Source organism: Capronia coronata (genome assembly GCF_000585585.1).
Source record: "Capronia coronata CBS 617.96 chromosome Unknown acBCG-supercont1.6, whole genome shotgun sequence".
Lineage (NCBI taxonomy): Eukaryota > Fungi > Ascomycota > Eurotiomycetes > Chaetothyriales > Herpotrichiellaceae > Capronia > Capronia coronata.
This window is the reverse complement of record NW_006912898.1, coordinates 2,160,711-2,177,038: the sequence shown is the minus strand read 5'-3', so window position 1 is coordinate 2,177,038 and position 16,328 is coordinate 2,160,711. Positions and strand designations below refer to the sequence as shown.

Here is a 16,328-nt window from a genome sequence, read left to right as displayed (position 1 = left end):
TCTCCGCCGCGGCTACATTCACTGCAGATCAGCGCCTTACATCTAAAGAGACCATCCCTCGCAGCTTTTACGGCGTTGCTATCTTCAATCTGCTTGCCCTCTGCGGCATATCCACATCAAGAAGATGGCGTTACCCAAGAGGATCATAAAAGAGACGGAGAGACTCATGGCTGAACCGTACGAACACCGTTCTATAGCATACAGACGCCAGGACTGAATGAAGACATTTAGGGTGCCGGGGATCAGTGCTGTACCACATGAAGACAATCTGAGATACTTCGACGTCTCAATACATGGCCCTTCTCAATCGCCTTATGAGGGTAATGTTTTCCCTTTCCGTCATGGGTAGGGTCTCACTGACTCCGTCTATAGGAGGCATCTTCAAACTTGAACTCTTCTTGCCGGAAGACTACCCCATGACACCTCCGAAAATCCGATTCTTGACAAAGATATACCACCCCAACATTGACAAGCTTGGCCGGATCTGTCTTGATGTGTTGAAGAGTAGGTTATTTGTCTTTCTTCTTGAGCGAGCGCTGACCTGGCCAGGCAATTGGTCGCCAGCGCTTCAGATCAGAACAATTCTTCTTTCCATCCAAGCTCTGCTAGGCGCTCCCAATCCGGATGACCCGCTGGCAAACGACGTCGCCCAACGGTGGAAGGAGGATCAGGAAGCGGCGATCCAGACGGCTCGAGAATGGACCAGGACCCATGCCATGACATGATCACCCATGCATCAGTATTGGTGTTTAGTCTGCGCACGTTTCGCAATGGCGATGATGATGGCAATGTAGGTGTATCTTGGAATGGGGCTCACCCTCTACCTGAAGATGAAGGGTCTAGCAGCAAGCCTTCGATTACTCACCATGATGAGCGATGATTCCATGATCAATCCAATAGAACATAAATTTCCTTGTGCCTCGCTTTGTCCTTTTGGGTGAGTGGATTTATTACATCCTGTTGTTCATTCTTGGGAAAACATCCTGTTCTGTCGTCCGCCAGCTACTACAGTATCGTGCAGGGCTATTAATGCCCCGGAGCGTGCCTTCACAGTCGATCTACTGTGTCTTCAGTTGTTGCCGTCCTCCTGTTTCAATCGTTGGCCTCTCTGCATGACATCGTCGTCCATCCCGACGACATCATCAACCTCCCAGGTACGAACCGGTGCGCGCCATTGGCCGATCGACGACAAGGTCATGATTCTAAAGCGCAGCGCACCATTCGCCGGTGCACCCTCGGCGACAGGGTCACCTTCCCTCTGCGGCGGTCGCTGGCCACACTATTAATTTTGTCAACAACAAACGACACTCTCTCATTCTTTCTCTTTGGACAACCATGGACAGACTGACGGCCGCCATGAGGTCTCCCACCAAGGGTGGGAGCATGGCATCAGATGGCCCTTCGTAAGTATCGTTCCTCCCCTGGTGATGAGCTATGATCAATGCTGATGCTGATGCCTCGAAAACAGCCGTTCGAAGTCCTCCGCCTCCCTGCGGCCCTCAACGCCGCAATCCCGCCTCCTTGTCCGGGGCTCTCTCGGGTCGCTTCGGCGCTTGAGAAGTCGGTTGAGCCTGGGGAGCCTTCGCAAGGGCTCACCAGAGAGAAAGGATGTCACGAGGCTGAGTGGCCACGTGACTGGGGGTTCCCCAGTTCACAGACGGCAGCCGTTTCGTCCTTTGTCGATTGTCAATTCGGCCTTACATCCGTTTGACTTCGACGTCACTGCGGCCATGCAAGCTGTGAAGCAGCAAACTGCCGCCTCCTCAACCACCTCCCAAGAAGCCAACAGCACGAACAACCGTGCAATCATTGGCGCCATGGCGTCAAGACAGGAGATCGACGAGGACGACGACAAGACAGTCACACCAGTTGGCCGATCTCATCAAGACCTGCCCTCGCAGGCATCCGCCTCGCCTCCTGCCACCGCAGACGACGAGAACATCGTGACTAGCAGTTTCCGATCCCTGCTCAACCTGCCGCCGCCAGACCTCAGCCAACACCCGGCATTCCAGCCTGACCCACTGAACTCGACGAGCGACGCACCTCTGATGGTCACTACGTCGACAGTGGCCGAGATTCAAGCCTGGGCGCAGGAGAGACGACGACGACTCGAAGCAGAGCGCGGCGATGGAGTCAAGAATGCAGGTGCGAGCACAGCAAACAACGGCCAGGCTTCTCCCGCAGCAGGTGCGATGACACCTCGTCGTGGCGTCCGTTTCGCGTCAGCACAGCATCCCTCTCGTGGAGAGGCGCAGCCAAGCCCTGAACCTCGAGCGTCAGGAGGATTCTCTCTGCGAAGCAAGTTCTCTCGTCTCCGTCTTGACTCTGACAATGCCCGGACTTCCAGCAGTGATGACGCTGCCGAAGATGCACCAATGACTTCGCCGACTGCACAGCCCAAGACTCCAGTCGACGGCAACAAGCAAGACACTCTGCCAGCTTCACATGGAAACGAGCAGAAGAGAACCGGTCTACGAAAGGTCACTGGTATATTCAAGTCCAAAACCGACAAGGCGCAGCCTGATCCGACGTCCCCGCTCCCAGACCGTCGAGATTATACTCGACCAAGAGAGGATTTGGTAAGTTGTGCTGCCTCCCTGGACAAGAAATCCTTTAGTGACAGTTCTCCAGGAACGATATCTGCGCGTCACCACCAATTGTCGCTCCTACGATTACGATCCCGGACAGCCCTACCCTCGCCATCCGAATACTGGACGAGCCTGGCACTCTCGCAACCTGAAATGCACCAATTGTGCTGATTCCCTCTGCGGTGTCTGCGGACGCACCTGCTGCGCTTACAAAGCTGCCTCGGAAGCTCTCGAGAATCACAAGAACAATCCGCTGTCTCTTAGGGCTGCGCGAGATTGCCTCGCCAACATTTCCAACCTTTTCCCATTCGGACGCGAGGTTCCAACTTTCCTTCAATGCACTCATGGCGGTGGCTGCGGCAAGATGGTCTGTCCGGACTGCTGCGGGATGTGTCCGAATCCGATCTGTGCCGACATTCAGTGCCGAAAGTGCAAGAAAGATCCATGGTCTGAGTGTGATTGGCATGAGCAGATGGAGACACATGCTTTGTAAAGCCTCGACAATCTCAAGGGAAGACGACATGATTCAACACGGAGCGTACTCATCATGGTGCTATCGATGAAACTCCAGGCAATCTCGAAATCAAGGTCTGTGGTCGGCTATGATGAGATGAAATGAGAACGAAGGACATGAGCTTTGATACCCCAGCCTCGAGATGCACATTCCTCGGCTACTGATCACAACGTGGTCGGAACAAAATCCATTGATTAAGAAAAGACCAGGCGTTGGGGCAGAAGTGTACAGAGCATGATGGCCAGTGCCACAAATCCTCCTCTAGACAGAGAGAAGGTCATGCGTTCTCGACTAGGAGACAACACAAATGTACCCATTACTGCGCTACCACCGTGCCATCCCATCCTTCGCCTTATTCTGCTGCCCCTTTAACCAAATGCGCAGTCTACATTGCGTGCAAGTATCCCTTTGTTTCGCCGTAGCAGTAATTACCATCCGAGTCAGTTGCGCCAACGTATAGCGTCATTCTTGGCAAATGCCAAGCGCACAACTCGGCGCGACAATTGACCCCCCGATGCCACTTACCTTCGAAGCCTGGACGAGAGACTGCGCCTATTGATTTCACTCCAACAAACACCATCGAAGCCAGGTACAGCATCGGGCAGACCGACCGACCAAGATGCGTACCTACGACGATTCCTTCAGCGGGACGAAGATCTACCCGGGCAAGGTCAGTCCAGCCCAATGTGATTGTGAACTACAGGCGTTCCGTCTTTCGCCATCGACACGAACCCTTTCGGGAAAACCCAGACGAGGTACAGAGGCTGACAGAACTGGATAACAGGGCAAGCTCTATGTCCGCGGTGACAGCAAGATCTTCCGATTCCAGAATGGCAAGACCGAATCCCTCTTCCTCCAGCGCAAGAACCCGCGAAGAATAGCCTGGACCACGCTCTACCGAAGAATGCACAAGAAGGGTATCTCGGAGGTCAGTTTGACAAGTTCTATCGCCCTCTCTGGTTTCTTGCCCCGTGGAGATATCGTCTACATGCAATGAGTGCACACTGTTTGGGAAGAGGAGGAACTGCCATAATGAAACCCGACATTTTCCAGTTTCTGATTACGACAAGCGATAATAGCTGACACGAGTTTTACACATGAATAGGAGGTCGCAAAGAAGCGAACTCGCCGTACCGTCAAGCACCAACGAGCCATCGTGGGCGCTTCGCTCGACGTGATCAAGGAGCGCCGTGCTCAGCGACCTGAGGCCCGCGCCGCAGCTCGTCAAGCCGCGATCAAGACCGCCAAGGAGAAGAAGGCCGCCGAGGAGAGCAAGAAGAAGCTGGAGAAGGCGAAGGGCGCTGCCGGTGCCGCTAGAGGCCAGATCCGCAGTGGCATTGCCAGCAAGCAACAAGCCAAGGGTGCACCCAGCAAGGTTCAAGCCAAGAGCAGATAAATTCTTTGTCCCGAATTGACAGCGTCCTGGAAGTGCGTGTTTGACGGGCAGGATTTTGTGGTCCAGTGGGGTTTCTCGAGACCGGGCATACGGCATGGCATGGCACGGACATGAAATGGCAGGGCTCTTTGCTCGCTTTACGGAACGATGAGTGAGGAAGTCTACTCGACCGACTGCACGACAATCGGATTGAGAAGAAAAACGGGGATAGAAAAATACCTGGGATCAAAGCCAGCCTTCCACTGCATAGCATGCCCGTGATGGTATCTCGGGACGTTCGAGGTGAAACACAAACGATTCGATACAGTCAGGGATCGATGGAATTGAGAAGCCATCCGTTTTGACCTTGTTCTAGCTTTTGCTTACGTTCGGATCTGCCTGTCAAGCGTCTCCGGAGACTGCTGCTGCTGCTACACATCCCGATTTAGAGTCATAACTCTGTTGACTGTCCGCTGTGTGCTCCCCTTCTGCCACCCAACGTACAATATGTCTCCACCGTCAAGGGCACTATGTGCTCAACAGACGCCCTCACTTGACATAGCCATTCGTATCTGGGCTGATCAAGTCACCGATGCCAATCTTTTCCCCTCAAGCCGTAGTCAAGGTGAAAGCTGTATATCGCCCGGTCTGCAGCAATTGTTGGCCGTCAATGTTTTTCCCCGTCCGTGGTGGTGGTGGTGGTGGTTATCTTGACCATCTTCGAGCATGCCCGTAGCCGGCAGACACTTCTGGCCGCATGATCCGGCAAACGGCCACCAAGGACTTGCAATGGCAATGGCTGGTTCCGGAGGGCCTCAACATCGCCCCGTGCCTACACATGCAGCATTTTTGTCGTCAAGACCGTCCGTCGTTTGAAACGGTCATTTTTATTGTTTGTATGCGGTGCAGTGCCCATACTCATAATGACATTCTCAGTCGCCCAGAGAAGTGCCGAAGCAGTCGACGAAAAAATCTTCGGCCTTTTTTAGAACCTTAGCATCGCGTCGAGCATCGGCCTCCGTGCCAGCAGGCATCTTCCAGTTATTCACGCCCCACCACCATTTCCGCAGCCTAGCCCCAAGCGTCCTCCCCTGGAACTTGCTGCCACGATTCCAATGCCGCCACCCCATCATGAGCATGTTCCACACTATACCCTGGACCAGCGGCAGGAAGACCTGGTCTCGGATGGTAATGAAGGCGACTCTCCAATTCGTGTCGGCATTCTTGATGCTCGCCAGGTAGGATTGCTCGAAGCGGAAGTCGGGGATTGGAGGGAACGACTTCCGCCGTCGGCGCGGGTGGATGATGTCGCTGGGGATGGTGGATGTCGACTCGGAACTCGTGGCTGAGTCGAGCGATTGCGAGCGAGACAAGGGAAGACGGGCAGGAGGAGAATGCGATCGTGGCCGTGACCGTGCCTTTTGGAGTGAGGGTGATTCCACCACGGCCGGGATCTTCTCCGAGGCTGCCGTCGATGGGTTCACATCGTGCGCGGGCGACGGGTTGCGTTTGATCGAGGCGGACTGGATCGTCGAAGCGAGTTCCGATACTAGATTTGACGACATTCTAGCTTGGCACGTCAAGAGGGCGACGTTCAAAAGAGTCCTTGTATAGTAGATGGTATGCCCTGTCAAATGGGATGCTCGGTTCGTTCGTCTAGAACTTGGAGGCTGCTGTTGCTGGGAGGTGCTGTGCCAGTGGTCGAACAAGTGACACTCAGGGTGTTACAATCGCGGCAGATGGTGAGTGTGGTGCGTGGTACGGCGTCGATTTAGTATCGAGAGTGCATCTCCTCAGGCTGTCGATGGAACGAGTCGATATAGTGGCAGTGTGCAGCACACACAAGGCAGTTCAAGTCTGAATTGTCATGTGTGGTGTGGTGTGTGTTGTGTGGCCGTTCTGAGAAGAGGTTCGAAAGCTGATGTTGATGATGCTGCTGGGGTTCCATCAGCCTTGCAGCCATCCATCCATCCACCAACCTTCTTCCCCTTCCCCCCACTTCTCCCTGCGCCATCCATCGCATTATTTATTTAAATTCGACGGCCTCCGAATCTTGAACACTGCTATTTCAGAAAGTCGTCGTACAATATATTGCCTTGCAAACCGCAGTCCTCCTTCTTCTCTCCCGTGTCTATTCTCCACTGAATCTCTCGATCTTTTCCCAAAGTGCTTTTCGTTCTCCGCCCTCTACAATGTCGGACAGAAAGTGGAAACTTCTCTGCTTGGAGAATCCGCTACTGGATATCCAGGGCAAAGGGTATGCATACGTCCACGAAGCCACTTCCATTTCCTTGAACGGCCTTCCAGCATTATAGTTCCAAGGCTAACCATGCTGTTCTTTTCTACAGCGACGAGGCAATGCTCCAGCAGTATGGGCTGAAACTCGACGACACGCTCCTGGCGGAACCCAACCAGATGGGCCTGTACGATGACTTGATCAAGAACCGCAACGCGAAACTGATTCCGGGCGGAGCTGCCCAGAACACTGCCCGAGGCGCACAGTACATGCTCCCGCCCGACTCGGTGTGGTACATTGGTTGTGTGGGGGACGACGAGTACGCACAGCTGCTGCGCGAGAAATGCGCCGAGCAAGGTTCGCCAGTCCGATTGGAATTCGTTTGACGCAGCAACATGTATACATATATGGAAAGACAGAGCACAACTGACCACACTTGTGCTTCCTTAGGCTTACACGTCGAGTACCGTGTCGACCCGAAAGTGCCGACAGGGAAATGCGGCGTGGTCATTACCGGCCACCACCGCACCATGTGCACGCATCTCGCCGCGGCCAACGAGTACAAACTGGACCATTTGCTGGAGAAGCGGATCTGGTCCATGGTTGAGAATACCGATGTCTTCTACGTGGGCGGTTACCATCTGACTGTCTGCCCCCCGGCCGCCATGGCCCTGGCCAAACATGCCGCCGAGACCAATAAGATCTTCATGCTCTCCCTGTCCGCAGGCTTCATTCCGCAGTTCTTCAAGGACCCCTTGGCCGAGATCCTGCCATATTGCGACTATGTCTTTGGAAATGAGAACGAGGCCAAGACGTGGGCCGAGACTCAGGGTCACACCGGCATTTCCATGCAAGAATGCGCAAAACTCATGGCTAAGCTGCCCAAAGTCAACACCAAGAGACCCAGGGTTGTCATTGTTACACAAGGCACCGATCCCACCATTGTTGCCATAGCCGAGCAAGGCAAAGAGGTCGAGGTCAAAGAGTACCCTGTCCCCGTAATCGACAGCTCTGCTATCAACGACACAAACGGAGCTGGTGACGCATTCGCCGGCGGCTTCTGTGCCGGCATCGTCGCAGGCGAACCTCTCGAAACCTGCATCAAGAAAGGCCAGTGGTTGGCGAAGTTGAGTCTGCAGGAATTAGGTCCTTCGTAAGTCCCACCCACTCCTGTCCCCGGCAGCATTCTTCACTGTATCTGTGCCAGGGGCCGTAGCCCGCTCCTTGCTTCTCCATCCACCCCACACTCTTTACTATCCTGCACTGCAAACATACCATGCTCTTCAGCTGACGCTTTTCGCAGATACCCGTGGCCCAAGCAGACGTACAAGGAGTAAGCCAGGGACGGCCAAGTCAACTTGGACACCCCGTCCTTCAGCATAGCCAGGGCTGGACTCCACATCTTCGTTTTTGATCTTGTACCATTATGGCACACCCGTGCGGTCTCATTCAACAGAAGCCGTGTATGCGGGTTGATAGCATGTCTTCCACGACTTGATGATGAAAAAAGTGATACCAGGTAGAATGCACAGACTCGAGACTGGGGTCGATCTTCGCATAGAGTAGATCCCAAATGAAGAACTTCGATATTCATGACTGAAGACCCATGAATGGTGCCATCATCCATGGCGAGTCTTGACCTATAACGTTCTGCGTCCGATACAGGATCAAAGTGCGGAAACTCTGCTGAGCATAGCTAACGCGATTGGCCGACACGCATTACTGTACTCTCATTGTCTCAGCCCACCCCCATGGACTTGCAGGCGGATGTGTTTCATGTGGACAAGTCCACTTTCAAATCGCTGCTGCTGGGCACTTTGATCATCCGCCCTGACCGCTTGTAGGTGTTCAACCGCTGTGCGGGCGTGGGTCGCCAATGGCGCCAAAGGGAGATGCTTCCGACCTCGGGGTTGAGATCACAGTGCCTTGTGAAAGACCTGCACCAAAATTGGCCCGCAACGGTGACACCTCAGGGCGCAGTCGATCACTAATACCGGTCCAAGGGTTTACCGGCGTCACACCTTGCGGGCTGCTCGCAAAAGATGGTCCCAGAGACTGCAAAGGCGAGGTTCGGTTCGTTATCTCCTCGGTCTTCTGCCATAACATTTCGCGGAATTGCGCAGAGCCGTCCAAGTCTTGAGAGGCTGTGCGCAGATCCGCAGCTCTGTTAGCAGTGCTTGGTCGGGACGCAGACGCAGACGTTGGTAATACTTCGCCAGGCCGTGCTGTGAAAGGAGTTGGCCAGATGCTGGTCAACGCCGTCTCGTTGGGCAAGGTACTTGAGGAATGCCGGAACTTTGGCACCAAACCTCCAGCTGGGATTGCTGTCGGTGGCATCGACCGCTCTCCTCTCTGAAGGAATGCCTGGGCGACGGGGCTCCTCAACGTGGCCGTCGACAGGCCGTTGCCAACGCTGGGGGCAGTGCCTACTGGCTCGTTGGGTTCGCATTGTACTATATGGTTCACCATGTCCTCCATCGTAGTGGTAATAGACTCAGTCACTTCTGCATCCGACTTGGTTGTGTGCCCGACGGGCAGGCGGTCCATGTGGCCACGAGTTCGCCTCGAAGCCCGGGGGGCATCGCGGCCAACACTGCCTGTGGACATGACTCGCGTATGGCGTGGAGGAGCCTCGGGAGGTCGGCCATGCTCTGCTCGCTCGTCATAAAATATGAACCGATTGCCAGCAAACGTGAGAGGAATAGTCAACGGTCCAAACACATCCTGCTAGATGTCAGATCAACGCAGATAACAGAGATTCGTCGACAGTTACCTTCTTGCAAAGATAGAGTCCATCTTTAACCAAGCATTTGACTCGATACAGAAATTCGTTTTCCATGGACCGCGGCCCAAAAGCTGCTTCGTCATACAATGATTTGGAACGATTGTCACTGTCTTGGAAGCGTGTCCGCCTGACAAAATCGCAGAATGCCGAAAAGGCTAGAGTGTCTTGATCCTCGTCCAAGAGGTAAGAGAGTTCAGACAGTTCACGAATGACAGGGAATGTGAGGTTCAGCAGACTCAGGGCCTCTGCGTAGGTCTGCCATAACGCCGCAATCTGAACCTTGAGTGACTTGTTTGCGAGGAGTTGCTGTACCGTGCTCAGCAGCCACCCACTGTATAATCGGAGGTGAGGGAGGATGCGACGAGTGACCGGGGTGATCCGGGAGGAGCCATCCCATGAGCTGTGCGGAGTCCTGCCAGTATCTCCGACAAGGGGCCGAAGCTCGTCAAGGAGGAGCTGTAAAAACATGAAAAAAGTCGCAATGTTCATGTGCTGTGCGACTTCAAATGAACGGAATGCCGACACATCATCTGCATATGTTAGCCAGCGATGAGGCTGGTGAGACAAAGACGTACCTCGCACTCTTTTTGCTGCCAGATCCTCAGCTGAGATGTTGATCAGGCAGTATTTTCTGACCACAGTATCGTAAGGGCGCTCCCTCAGCTCGTCAGCAAGCAGGTGAATGATCTGATTCTGTTGTTCTTCATATCCCACATACTCGTCCAAGAAGCAGCGGGCGTGAAACAGGAGGAAGCTTTCTTGAAGCTCGCGACTCCCTTCGGGGACTGCATCCTCGCTTAGGATCGACATTCCCTGAGCTGACCTCTTTTTGATCTTTTTGAATTCAAGTTTCAAATTCCCCTGGGCTAGAGGAGCGGGATTGTCGACACAAATGGCGCGATAGAGGTGGTACACAGCTCTCAGGTGATCTTGGTCTGCCAATGCGATAACTGCGAGTTGATTGCTTGAGATGCCGGACGCAGGATCAAGGACGGAGGCAAGCTCATAGTACCCTTTCGCCGGTCCCCAATTGCGCTCCTTAGTTTGCAGCTCGGTCTCTCGGTATCTGGACAGATCGCCCAACCGGATCAAAGTCGAGTAGCATGAGCCAACGATCTGCTTCTTCAAGATCGAATCCACAGACAGAGGTTTGTCTGCCGAGAGCGCTGGACAGTGTCAGTCGGCCACCACACAAATGCATGGCTTACGTACTGTCTAGATTGAACCGTCGAGCGATCTCCATGACTTCCGGGACATCTCTGAAATTGGATGCAAGCCTCTGGATATATCCTCGATAGAAACGCATGCTTGATTTGATGAACTCCAGGTAGAGTTTCTCGGCCTTGCGGCGCTCAACAGGTCTCTTTTTGGCTTGCTCCTCGCGGAACTGGGCCAAAAATGGCCTGTACCTCTGGTTGACCTTTGAGTGTGCCTCCCACAGCCGCATCGCTACCTTCGCCTGGACGGCGGCGGTGAAATCGTGCATGATATAATCTTGACATGCCGACCGGAATCTGGGCTTGTCAGCTTCCAGTATGACCGCCAGTGCGACTTCTTACTTCGCCAATCTTTGTTCCAGATGTGTCCATGAGAGATCTTTAGCTGCTAAGGAGGCCAATACATCCCCCTCTGTACGATCTACAGTTCTATTGTGCGCGCTCGATTAGAGTATGCCACAAGACTTGAGAGGGTGACTGTACTTCAACGCCTCTTGCGTATTGTCTTCCATGATGGGCGTGGGCTGAAGGGACAGGTCATTGCGACCGTCTTCTTGGTCAGGACGAGGGTTTAGCGGAACTTGACCAAGGCTGAAGATCGAGGGCCATCAGTGCTTTCGATGTCCGTCCTCGGCTCTCTTCACAGCCGAGAGCAGATAGTAATCGCAGGAATTCTAAGCGTGGAGGTGGAGGAGGAGCAGTCGCGATCGAGGTCAGGGTAGGCCGTCTCTAACAAAGAAGTTAGACAAGAGCAAGTTGTTGCAGACGAGCAAGCGGACTTGAGAGAGAGCGCGCTTCCAGTAGCGCAGACAGTATATTTACGATTGAGTGTGGTGGTTGATTGTTGCATTGATTGGTATCTGTGCTTTGCAGTAATACTCGGAAAATCTCTACAGTGAGGCGTTAGATATCGGCGCGCAATGCAAGACCCCAATATGATGCCGGATTCAACTATCCCCTAACCTTTACCTCGTCCTTGTCCACTGCCGTGGTACTATCCCGTGCAGCTCAATGCCTCCGTACGCCAGCGCAATACTTGTACACATGGTATATCGTGAGTTCGTAATAATCCGACCGCTTCCAACGCCCGAAGTACCTAGTATTCATGCAACTCGTTGCTTCTTGAACACGTTTCCTCCGGGTTTCAAGCCGTTTGCTTCACGCTGTCGTTTTCGTTCGAGCTCTTCCTTCATGATCCTTTCGGCCTCACTCATAGGTCTCGAGGTAGTGGGCTGTAATGACTTCTTTGTGCCTGCCAACGCGTTCTTCTTCGCTGCTGCTGCAAAGACGTTCTTTGGCTTGATAGACGAACCGCCCAAGGACATGGATATGGCCGGCCGCGCAGCAGGTTGCTTTGTCGGCTCAGCCGTAGCCGCAACCGCAACCTCCGCGGCTGCAGTCTCTGGGGTGGATGGTGATGATGCGTTTTCCTTTACCGCGTCGGAGGGAGAGTCATTGTCTGACAAGGGCGGCGTGGGAGGTTTGGCGAGATCGGGTATTTGCTGCTTCTTTGCACCGAAGCTGAGAACGATCTTCTCTCCCTCTTTGCGCTTGATGCCCTGCCCTCCGACCGGCTCATTGTCTTCTTCCTCTATTGTCTCCTCGTCTCCCGAAATGTGGTTACCGCCATCTCGCCTCGCTCGCCGGATTTGTGCTTGGATCAATCTCTGCTCCCTCTCCTCGTCACCACGATCCTGTCTTTCCTTCTTCTTCAGCGCCTCCTGTCGGCGCAAGGCATCCGGGCTATTGTCGATCCAACTGATGAGCAGCGCGCTTGCGCCTGGACGTCCTTCATTCTTCTCATCTTCGTACACACGGCATATTCCCTCCCTACCCAAATATTTGGCAAACTCTGTCAGACTAGCCCACTTCGTCGCATTCATATGAATGTGCTCCTTGTTCGAGATGTATTCTTGATAAAATTGGTTGATGTTGACTTTCTTCTCCCCGTGACCGGTGCGTAGTAATTGTACGAAATCCTTCTGGAACTGGTTGGAGAAGTCATTGATGGCTTTGCGCGGGTCCTCGCCAATCAATTGCATCTGGCGTACATGCGATTCCGAAGCGACATGGCACTTGAAGCCGTTTTCGTCTCGCATCTGTCTTGAACATGCTTGACAGTACCATCGCAGCCGTTGAAGTCCTTTCGACTTCATCTTGTTTGCGATGTACTTCGTCGACCCAACTTCGGCTCGAGGCATGATTGCGGCGTGGGTCGTGAGACTTCCAGAGGAACAGGGAGGTAAGAGCCGAGATTCGAGAAGGCACGGTGAAATGACAAGGCGAAGGGATCACAAGGGGTGGAAGCTGTCTTACTTCAGCGAAGTCTACACGAATGTCGAGGTCCAAGTGTGCAGGTCAGTAGGTAGGCAGTAGGCAGGTACGCAGTGAGGGCTGCATCAAAACGCGCGAAGATCTAATCTAGATCTGAAGTGGCGTTGGAGCAGATCACGTGATGTTTGGTCATGTGATCGGTACGGCTCGTCGGGGACTGACCCAGAATGTCGGGCATCCGAGCCATTTCTTGAAGTGGAATTGAAATGTGCACAGTACGATAACAGACAGCACCTTCTTCTGCTGCTTCTTCACTCCGATCCGTTAAAAGAGTTCCCGAACATGATGGCCGGCATTTGTGGACTTATGGACGTCAATTGACCTATCCTCAACTTCAACTACGTATGACTTGAACCAACTCACCGGGTTTCACTGACCTGATCACCATGCGAAATGTGGCTTCGGCTGTCAGTGTGCTGCCGCCTAGTACGTAGTGCAGCACGGACTTCCGCAACCTTTTTCAAACCACAACTTGAACAGAACGGCGTGAAGGCGTTGAACAAAACCTTCGCATCTTTTCCTTGCACAGAGTATACCGTGGTCGGCCATCATCTGCAACTCGGTCAAGAATTTGTGCCGTACTCTGCGTTGCATAAATCGCCCAGGCGCCAGAAGATGTGGTCCGGCGAGCTGCGGCTTGATGTGGAGGCTAGAGCACCGAACCAAACCTCAACGCGAAGTTATTTACAGTCAGGCTGTGGGCTTTCATTGCCATTTAGCCGATGCTTCCACTCGCGAAGATTTGCTTGATCTTTGGCGTGATCCTGCTGACAAAACCTCAGTGGTACTTATCGAGGAGAGTAGAAAACAGTCGTTGCAGACACCGCTATCATCTTCCTGTTTTGCGCTTCGTACCACGACCTGCGATGACGTTCGTTAGATGCCTCGCTCGTCTTCCTCTCGCAGTTCCGTAGCGGGGTTGTCTGGCAATTCGGCTCTGCAATATGGACCATGGTGGTCAAGAGCGCTAACACTTTTAGCAAGCAGAGAAACTACTCGAGTCCGGCGGGTCGGAAAGCATTAAGCAAGATGAGTCACAGAAAGAATCTACGAACCGGTTGTAACAGGAACAGAAGCTCGAACATCACGCGAGGTGTTCAGAGCCCATATCTTGCAACCTGTATGACCAATGTTCCATATGCTGAGCGTGAGGACGGCAGAATCTGGTGCAGTAATTGTTACGTTGCAACTGCAACATTTTAGCAGGTAACAGCGATTTTTGGCCACTGCAGTGAGTCATGATGCTGATTAGATATAATAGTATTGTCGCCCCCTGGATACCTACACAAAAATACTCGTCCAGAAGGCGGAAAACAAAGTGAGGTGGCTCACGTGGCATGTGCAACTCCCAGGTCCAGGGATATGGACGTGACAGAGATGACAGCAATCCACAAATCATCCGAAACCCACCCACTGACAGAGGCTTGTCCCAACCAGGGCCCATGCTAAGCGCTGCTTTTCCCGGATTGCAAGTTGGTCAACAGTTTCAGCCGCTGGAACACGGGCTGAGCCGGGTATGAGAACCGCGTGTCATACATACATCACGCAGGCAGCCATGACACCTCCTCCGGATTCAAAATGAGAGCAGGCTGCATGATGAAAGAAAGCGATCTGTATCCATAATGAGGCAAACTAGCCTTTGGGTCTCTTGGGTAAGCTTGACCTAGAAGACTTTGTGTTAGCCCTTGAGCGCGGAATTGAATTTTACGTACGTCCAAGTCGCTAGGTATTCACTATACAGACTTGAAACTGCGGGCGCCTACCAAGCCGAAAGGATGTGGGGAGGGGAAGGAATACGTACTCTACGTGTACACAGTAGTACACGGTAAGCTAAGCTGCTGTATGGGCGACACCAGAACGCTAGATATTCGCTTATGAGTTGTGGCGCTGATAGAGGGGCCGTCCGGTACGGATTCTGCGTGCCACAGCAATCATTGCAGGGATCCGCCTGGCAGCGGGATCCTCGACATCACGCCGGCTGCTCGGAATTCTCAGATTGTGAGGCGGACAGAGGAAGAATTTGATAAGGAAAGGGGCAGTAACCGAGCCACTTAGCCTAAAGAGGAAAGGCCTCGGACCACAATCTTGGCAGCCGCGATCTTTGTTCCAACCTCCAATTGAACCGCTGCAACTACACACCTACTTCTCCCACATCTTCTACCATCCTTGTGCCGGCGCCTGTTTGGAATTGTCCCTTCATGCATTGTTGTGGTCTATCGTCCTCTTCGGCGCCGCCTTCCATTGCCTGTTCAGGTGTCTTTGCTTACAGCAGCTCAACCCCTGGCCCGCGACAGTTCTCAACACGCAGGCCCGGTCCCACAGGTACATGCTCCCCGGATGGGGATGGTGACCTGCAACAGCCGCCTATGAGCAGCTTTCTTTCGCTTCATACGAACATTTGCCGGGATCATACGCCATCATGCGCCGTGGTTGTTGCATATTGCGACAGGGGAAGACTCAGAAACCCGAGCTTCCGCTACAATTAATCTCTCGTTGTCTAACTTGGGCGCGTTCTTCACCCACCCTGTCCAAGCGAAATCGCCATCTCTTGCAGCATGCTTAGATGCCGGCGAGCCTATCCCTCACCAAATCCATTTTCGGAAGTGGGCAATGACTGCTATTTTTATAATATCGAGGCTGACTCAGAAGGCAACCCGTGGGCGTACATTCAATGGACGGTATGGTATGATGGTGACACCGAGAGTGTGACCCTTGCGACGGAGACCCGTTTCACGCATGCACGATCTAAATTTTTTTCATTATCACGGATACGGCACAATCGGCTACCATATTGATATCATTCTTCCAACCGGGACCATGGACTGGACCAGCAAAGACTCTCCCCTATGCAGCACTCAGGGATACATCCTGGTGATGGTTCCGCAGCCTTGCCGCTCTTTAACGGTTCCTGCATTATTACGAACAAGGTCATCGTTGAATCCTGAAGGCCCATAGCCACAATAGTTTGTCTCGGCGGCTGTTGTACACGACATCGCCCCATCACCATCCACTGGTTTCAGATCGGCCAATCGTTATTCCCACACCCTGTTATACTGTCAACGTTGTCAGTGTTGTTGGGCCAAGTCATTCCTTACGGATGGGTATCACGAATATTCTATCCTTCGTCCCCGACCAGCGCGAACTAGATTGTGGATGGTGCCTGAAAGTCTCCGGTGGACAAGCCGGCCCCGTTCCTGATTCTACCATTGCTTATCGCTTCTGGGTCACCATCAGCATCCCGGTCTACCCCTTGCCACTGTGCGTAAGCCTGATGATGGG

The 16,328-nt window shown here is 53.3% G+C and overlaps 7 protein-coding genes across 7 annotated transcripts; 4 read left to right on the top strand and 3 right to left on the bottom strand.

The window, feature by feature from the left end:
• Positions 1 to 124: 124 nt before the first annotated feature.
• Positions 125 to 725, top strand: A1O1_07450 (ubiquitin-conjugating enzyme E2 35; the record flags this gene model as incomplete). Its single annotated transcript, XM_007728319.1, has 4 exons — positions 125 to 177; positions 232 to 320; positions 373 to 504; positions 550 to 725. 4 exons carry the CDS (start codon positions 125 to 127, stop codon positions 723 to 725), a joined length of 450 nt encoding a protein of 149 aa, XP_007726509.1.
• A 1,005-nt stretch (positions 726 to 1,730) lies between these two features.
• A1O1_07449 (uncharacterized protein) lies at positions 1,731 to 3,081 on the top strand (the record flags this gene model as incomplete). Its single annotated transcript, XM_007728318.1, has 2 exons — positions 1,731 to 2,579; positions 2,632 to 3,081. The coding sequence occupies 2 exons, from the start codon at positions 1,731 to 1,733 to the stop codon at positions 3,079 to 3,081; spliced, it is 1,299 nt and encodes a 432-aa protein (XP_007726508.1).
• Positions 3,082 to 3,721: 640 nt separating this feature from the next.
• Positions 3,722 to 4,498, top strand: A1O1_07448 (large subunit ribosomal protein L24e; the record flags this gene model as incomplete). The annotated part of the gene is made up of 3 exons (XM_007728317.1): positions 3,722 to 3,772; positions 3,887 to 4,030; positions 4,208 to 4,498. The coding sequence occupies 3 exons, from the start codon at positions 3,722 to 3,724 to the stop codon at positions 4,496 to 4,498; spliced, it is 486 nt and encodes a 161-aa protein (XP_007726507.1).
• Positions 4,499 to 5,409: 911 nt separating this feature from the next.
• Positions 5,410 to 6,042, bottom strand: A1O1_07447 (uncharacterized protein; the record flags this gene model as incomplete). Its single annotated transcript, XM_007728316.1, has 1 exon — positions 5,410 to 6,042. The coding sequence occupies one exon, from the start codon at positions 6,040 to 6,042 to the stop codon at positions 5,410 to 5,412; it is 633 nt and encodes a 210-aa protein (XP_007726506.1).
• A 627-nt stretch (positions 6,043 to 6,669) lies between these two features.
• Positions 6,670 to 7,870, top strand: A1O1_07446 (adenosine kinase; the record flags this gene model as incomplete). The annotated part of the gene is made up of 3 exons (XM_007728315.1): positions 6,670 to 6,734; positions 6,826 to 7,070; positions 7,164 to 7,870. 3 exons carry the CDS (start codon positions 6,670 to 6,672, stop codon positions 7,868 to 7,870), a joined length of 1,017 nt encoding a protein of 338 aa, XP_007726505.1.
• A 691-nt stretch (positions 7,871 to 8,561) lies between these two features.
• Positions 8,562 to 10,984, bottom strand: A1O1_07445 (uncharacterized protein; the record flags this gene model as incomplete). Its single annotated transcript, XM_007728314.1, has 3 exons — positions 8,562 to 9,437; positions 9,487 to 10,664; positions 10,711 to 10,984. 3 exons carry the CDS (start codon positions 10,982 to 10,984, stop codon positions 8,562 to 8,564), a joined length of 2,328 nt encoding a protein of 775 aa, XP_007726504.1.
• An 834-nt stretch (positions 10,985 to 11,818) lies between these two features.
• A1O1_07444 (ubiquitin-conjugating enzyme E2 G2) lies at positions 11,819 to 12,916 on the bottom strand (the record flags this gene model as incomplete). Its single annotated transcript, XM_007728313.1, has 1 exon — positions 11,819 to 12,916. One exon carries the CDS (start codon positions 12,914 to 12,916, stop codon positions 11,819 to 11,821), a length of 1,098 nt encoding a protein of 365 aa, XP_007726503.1.
• Between the last annotated feature and the right edge of the window lie 3,412 nt (positions 12,917 to 16,328).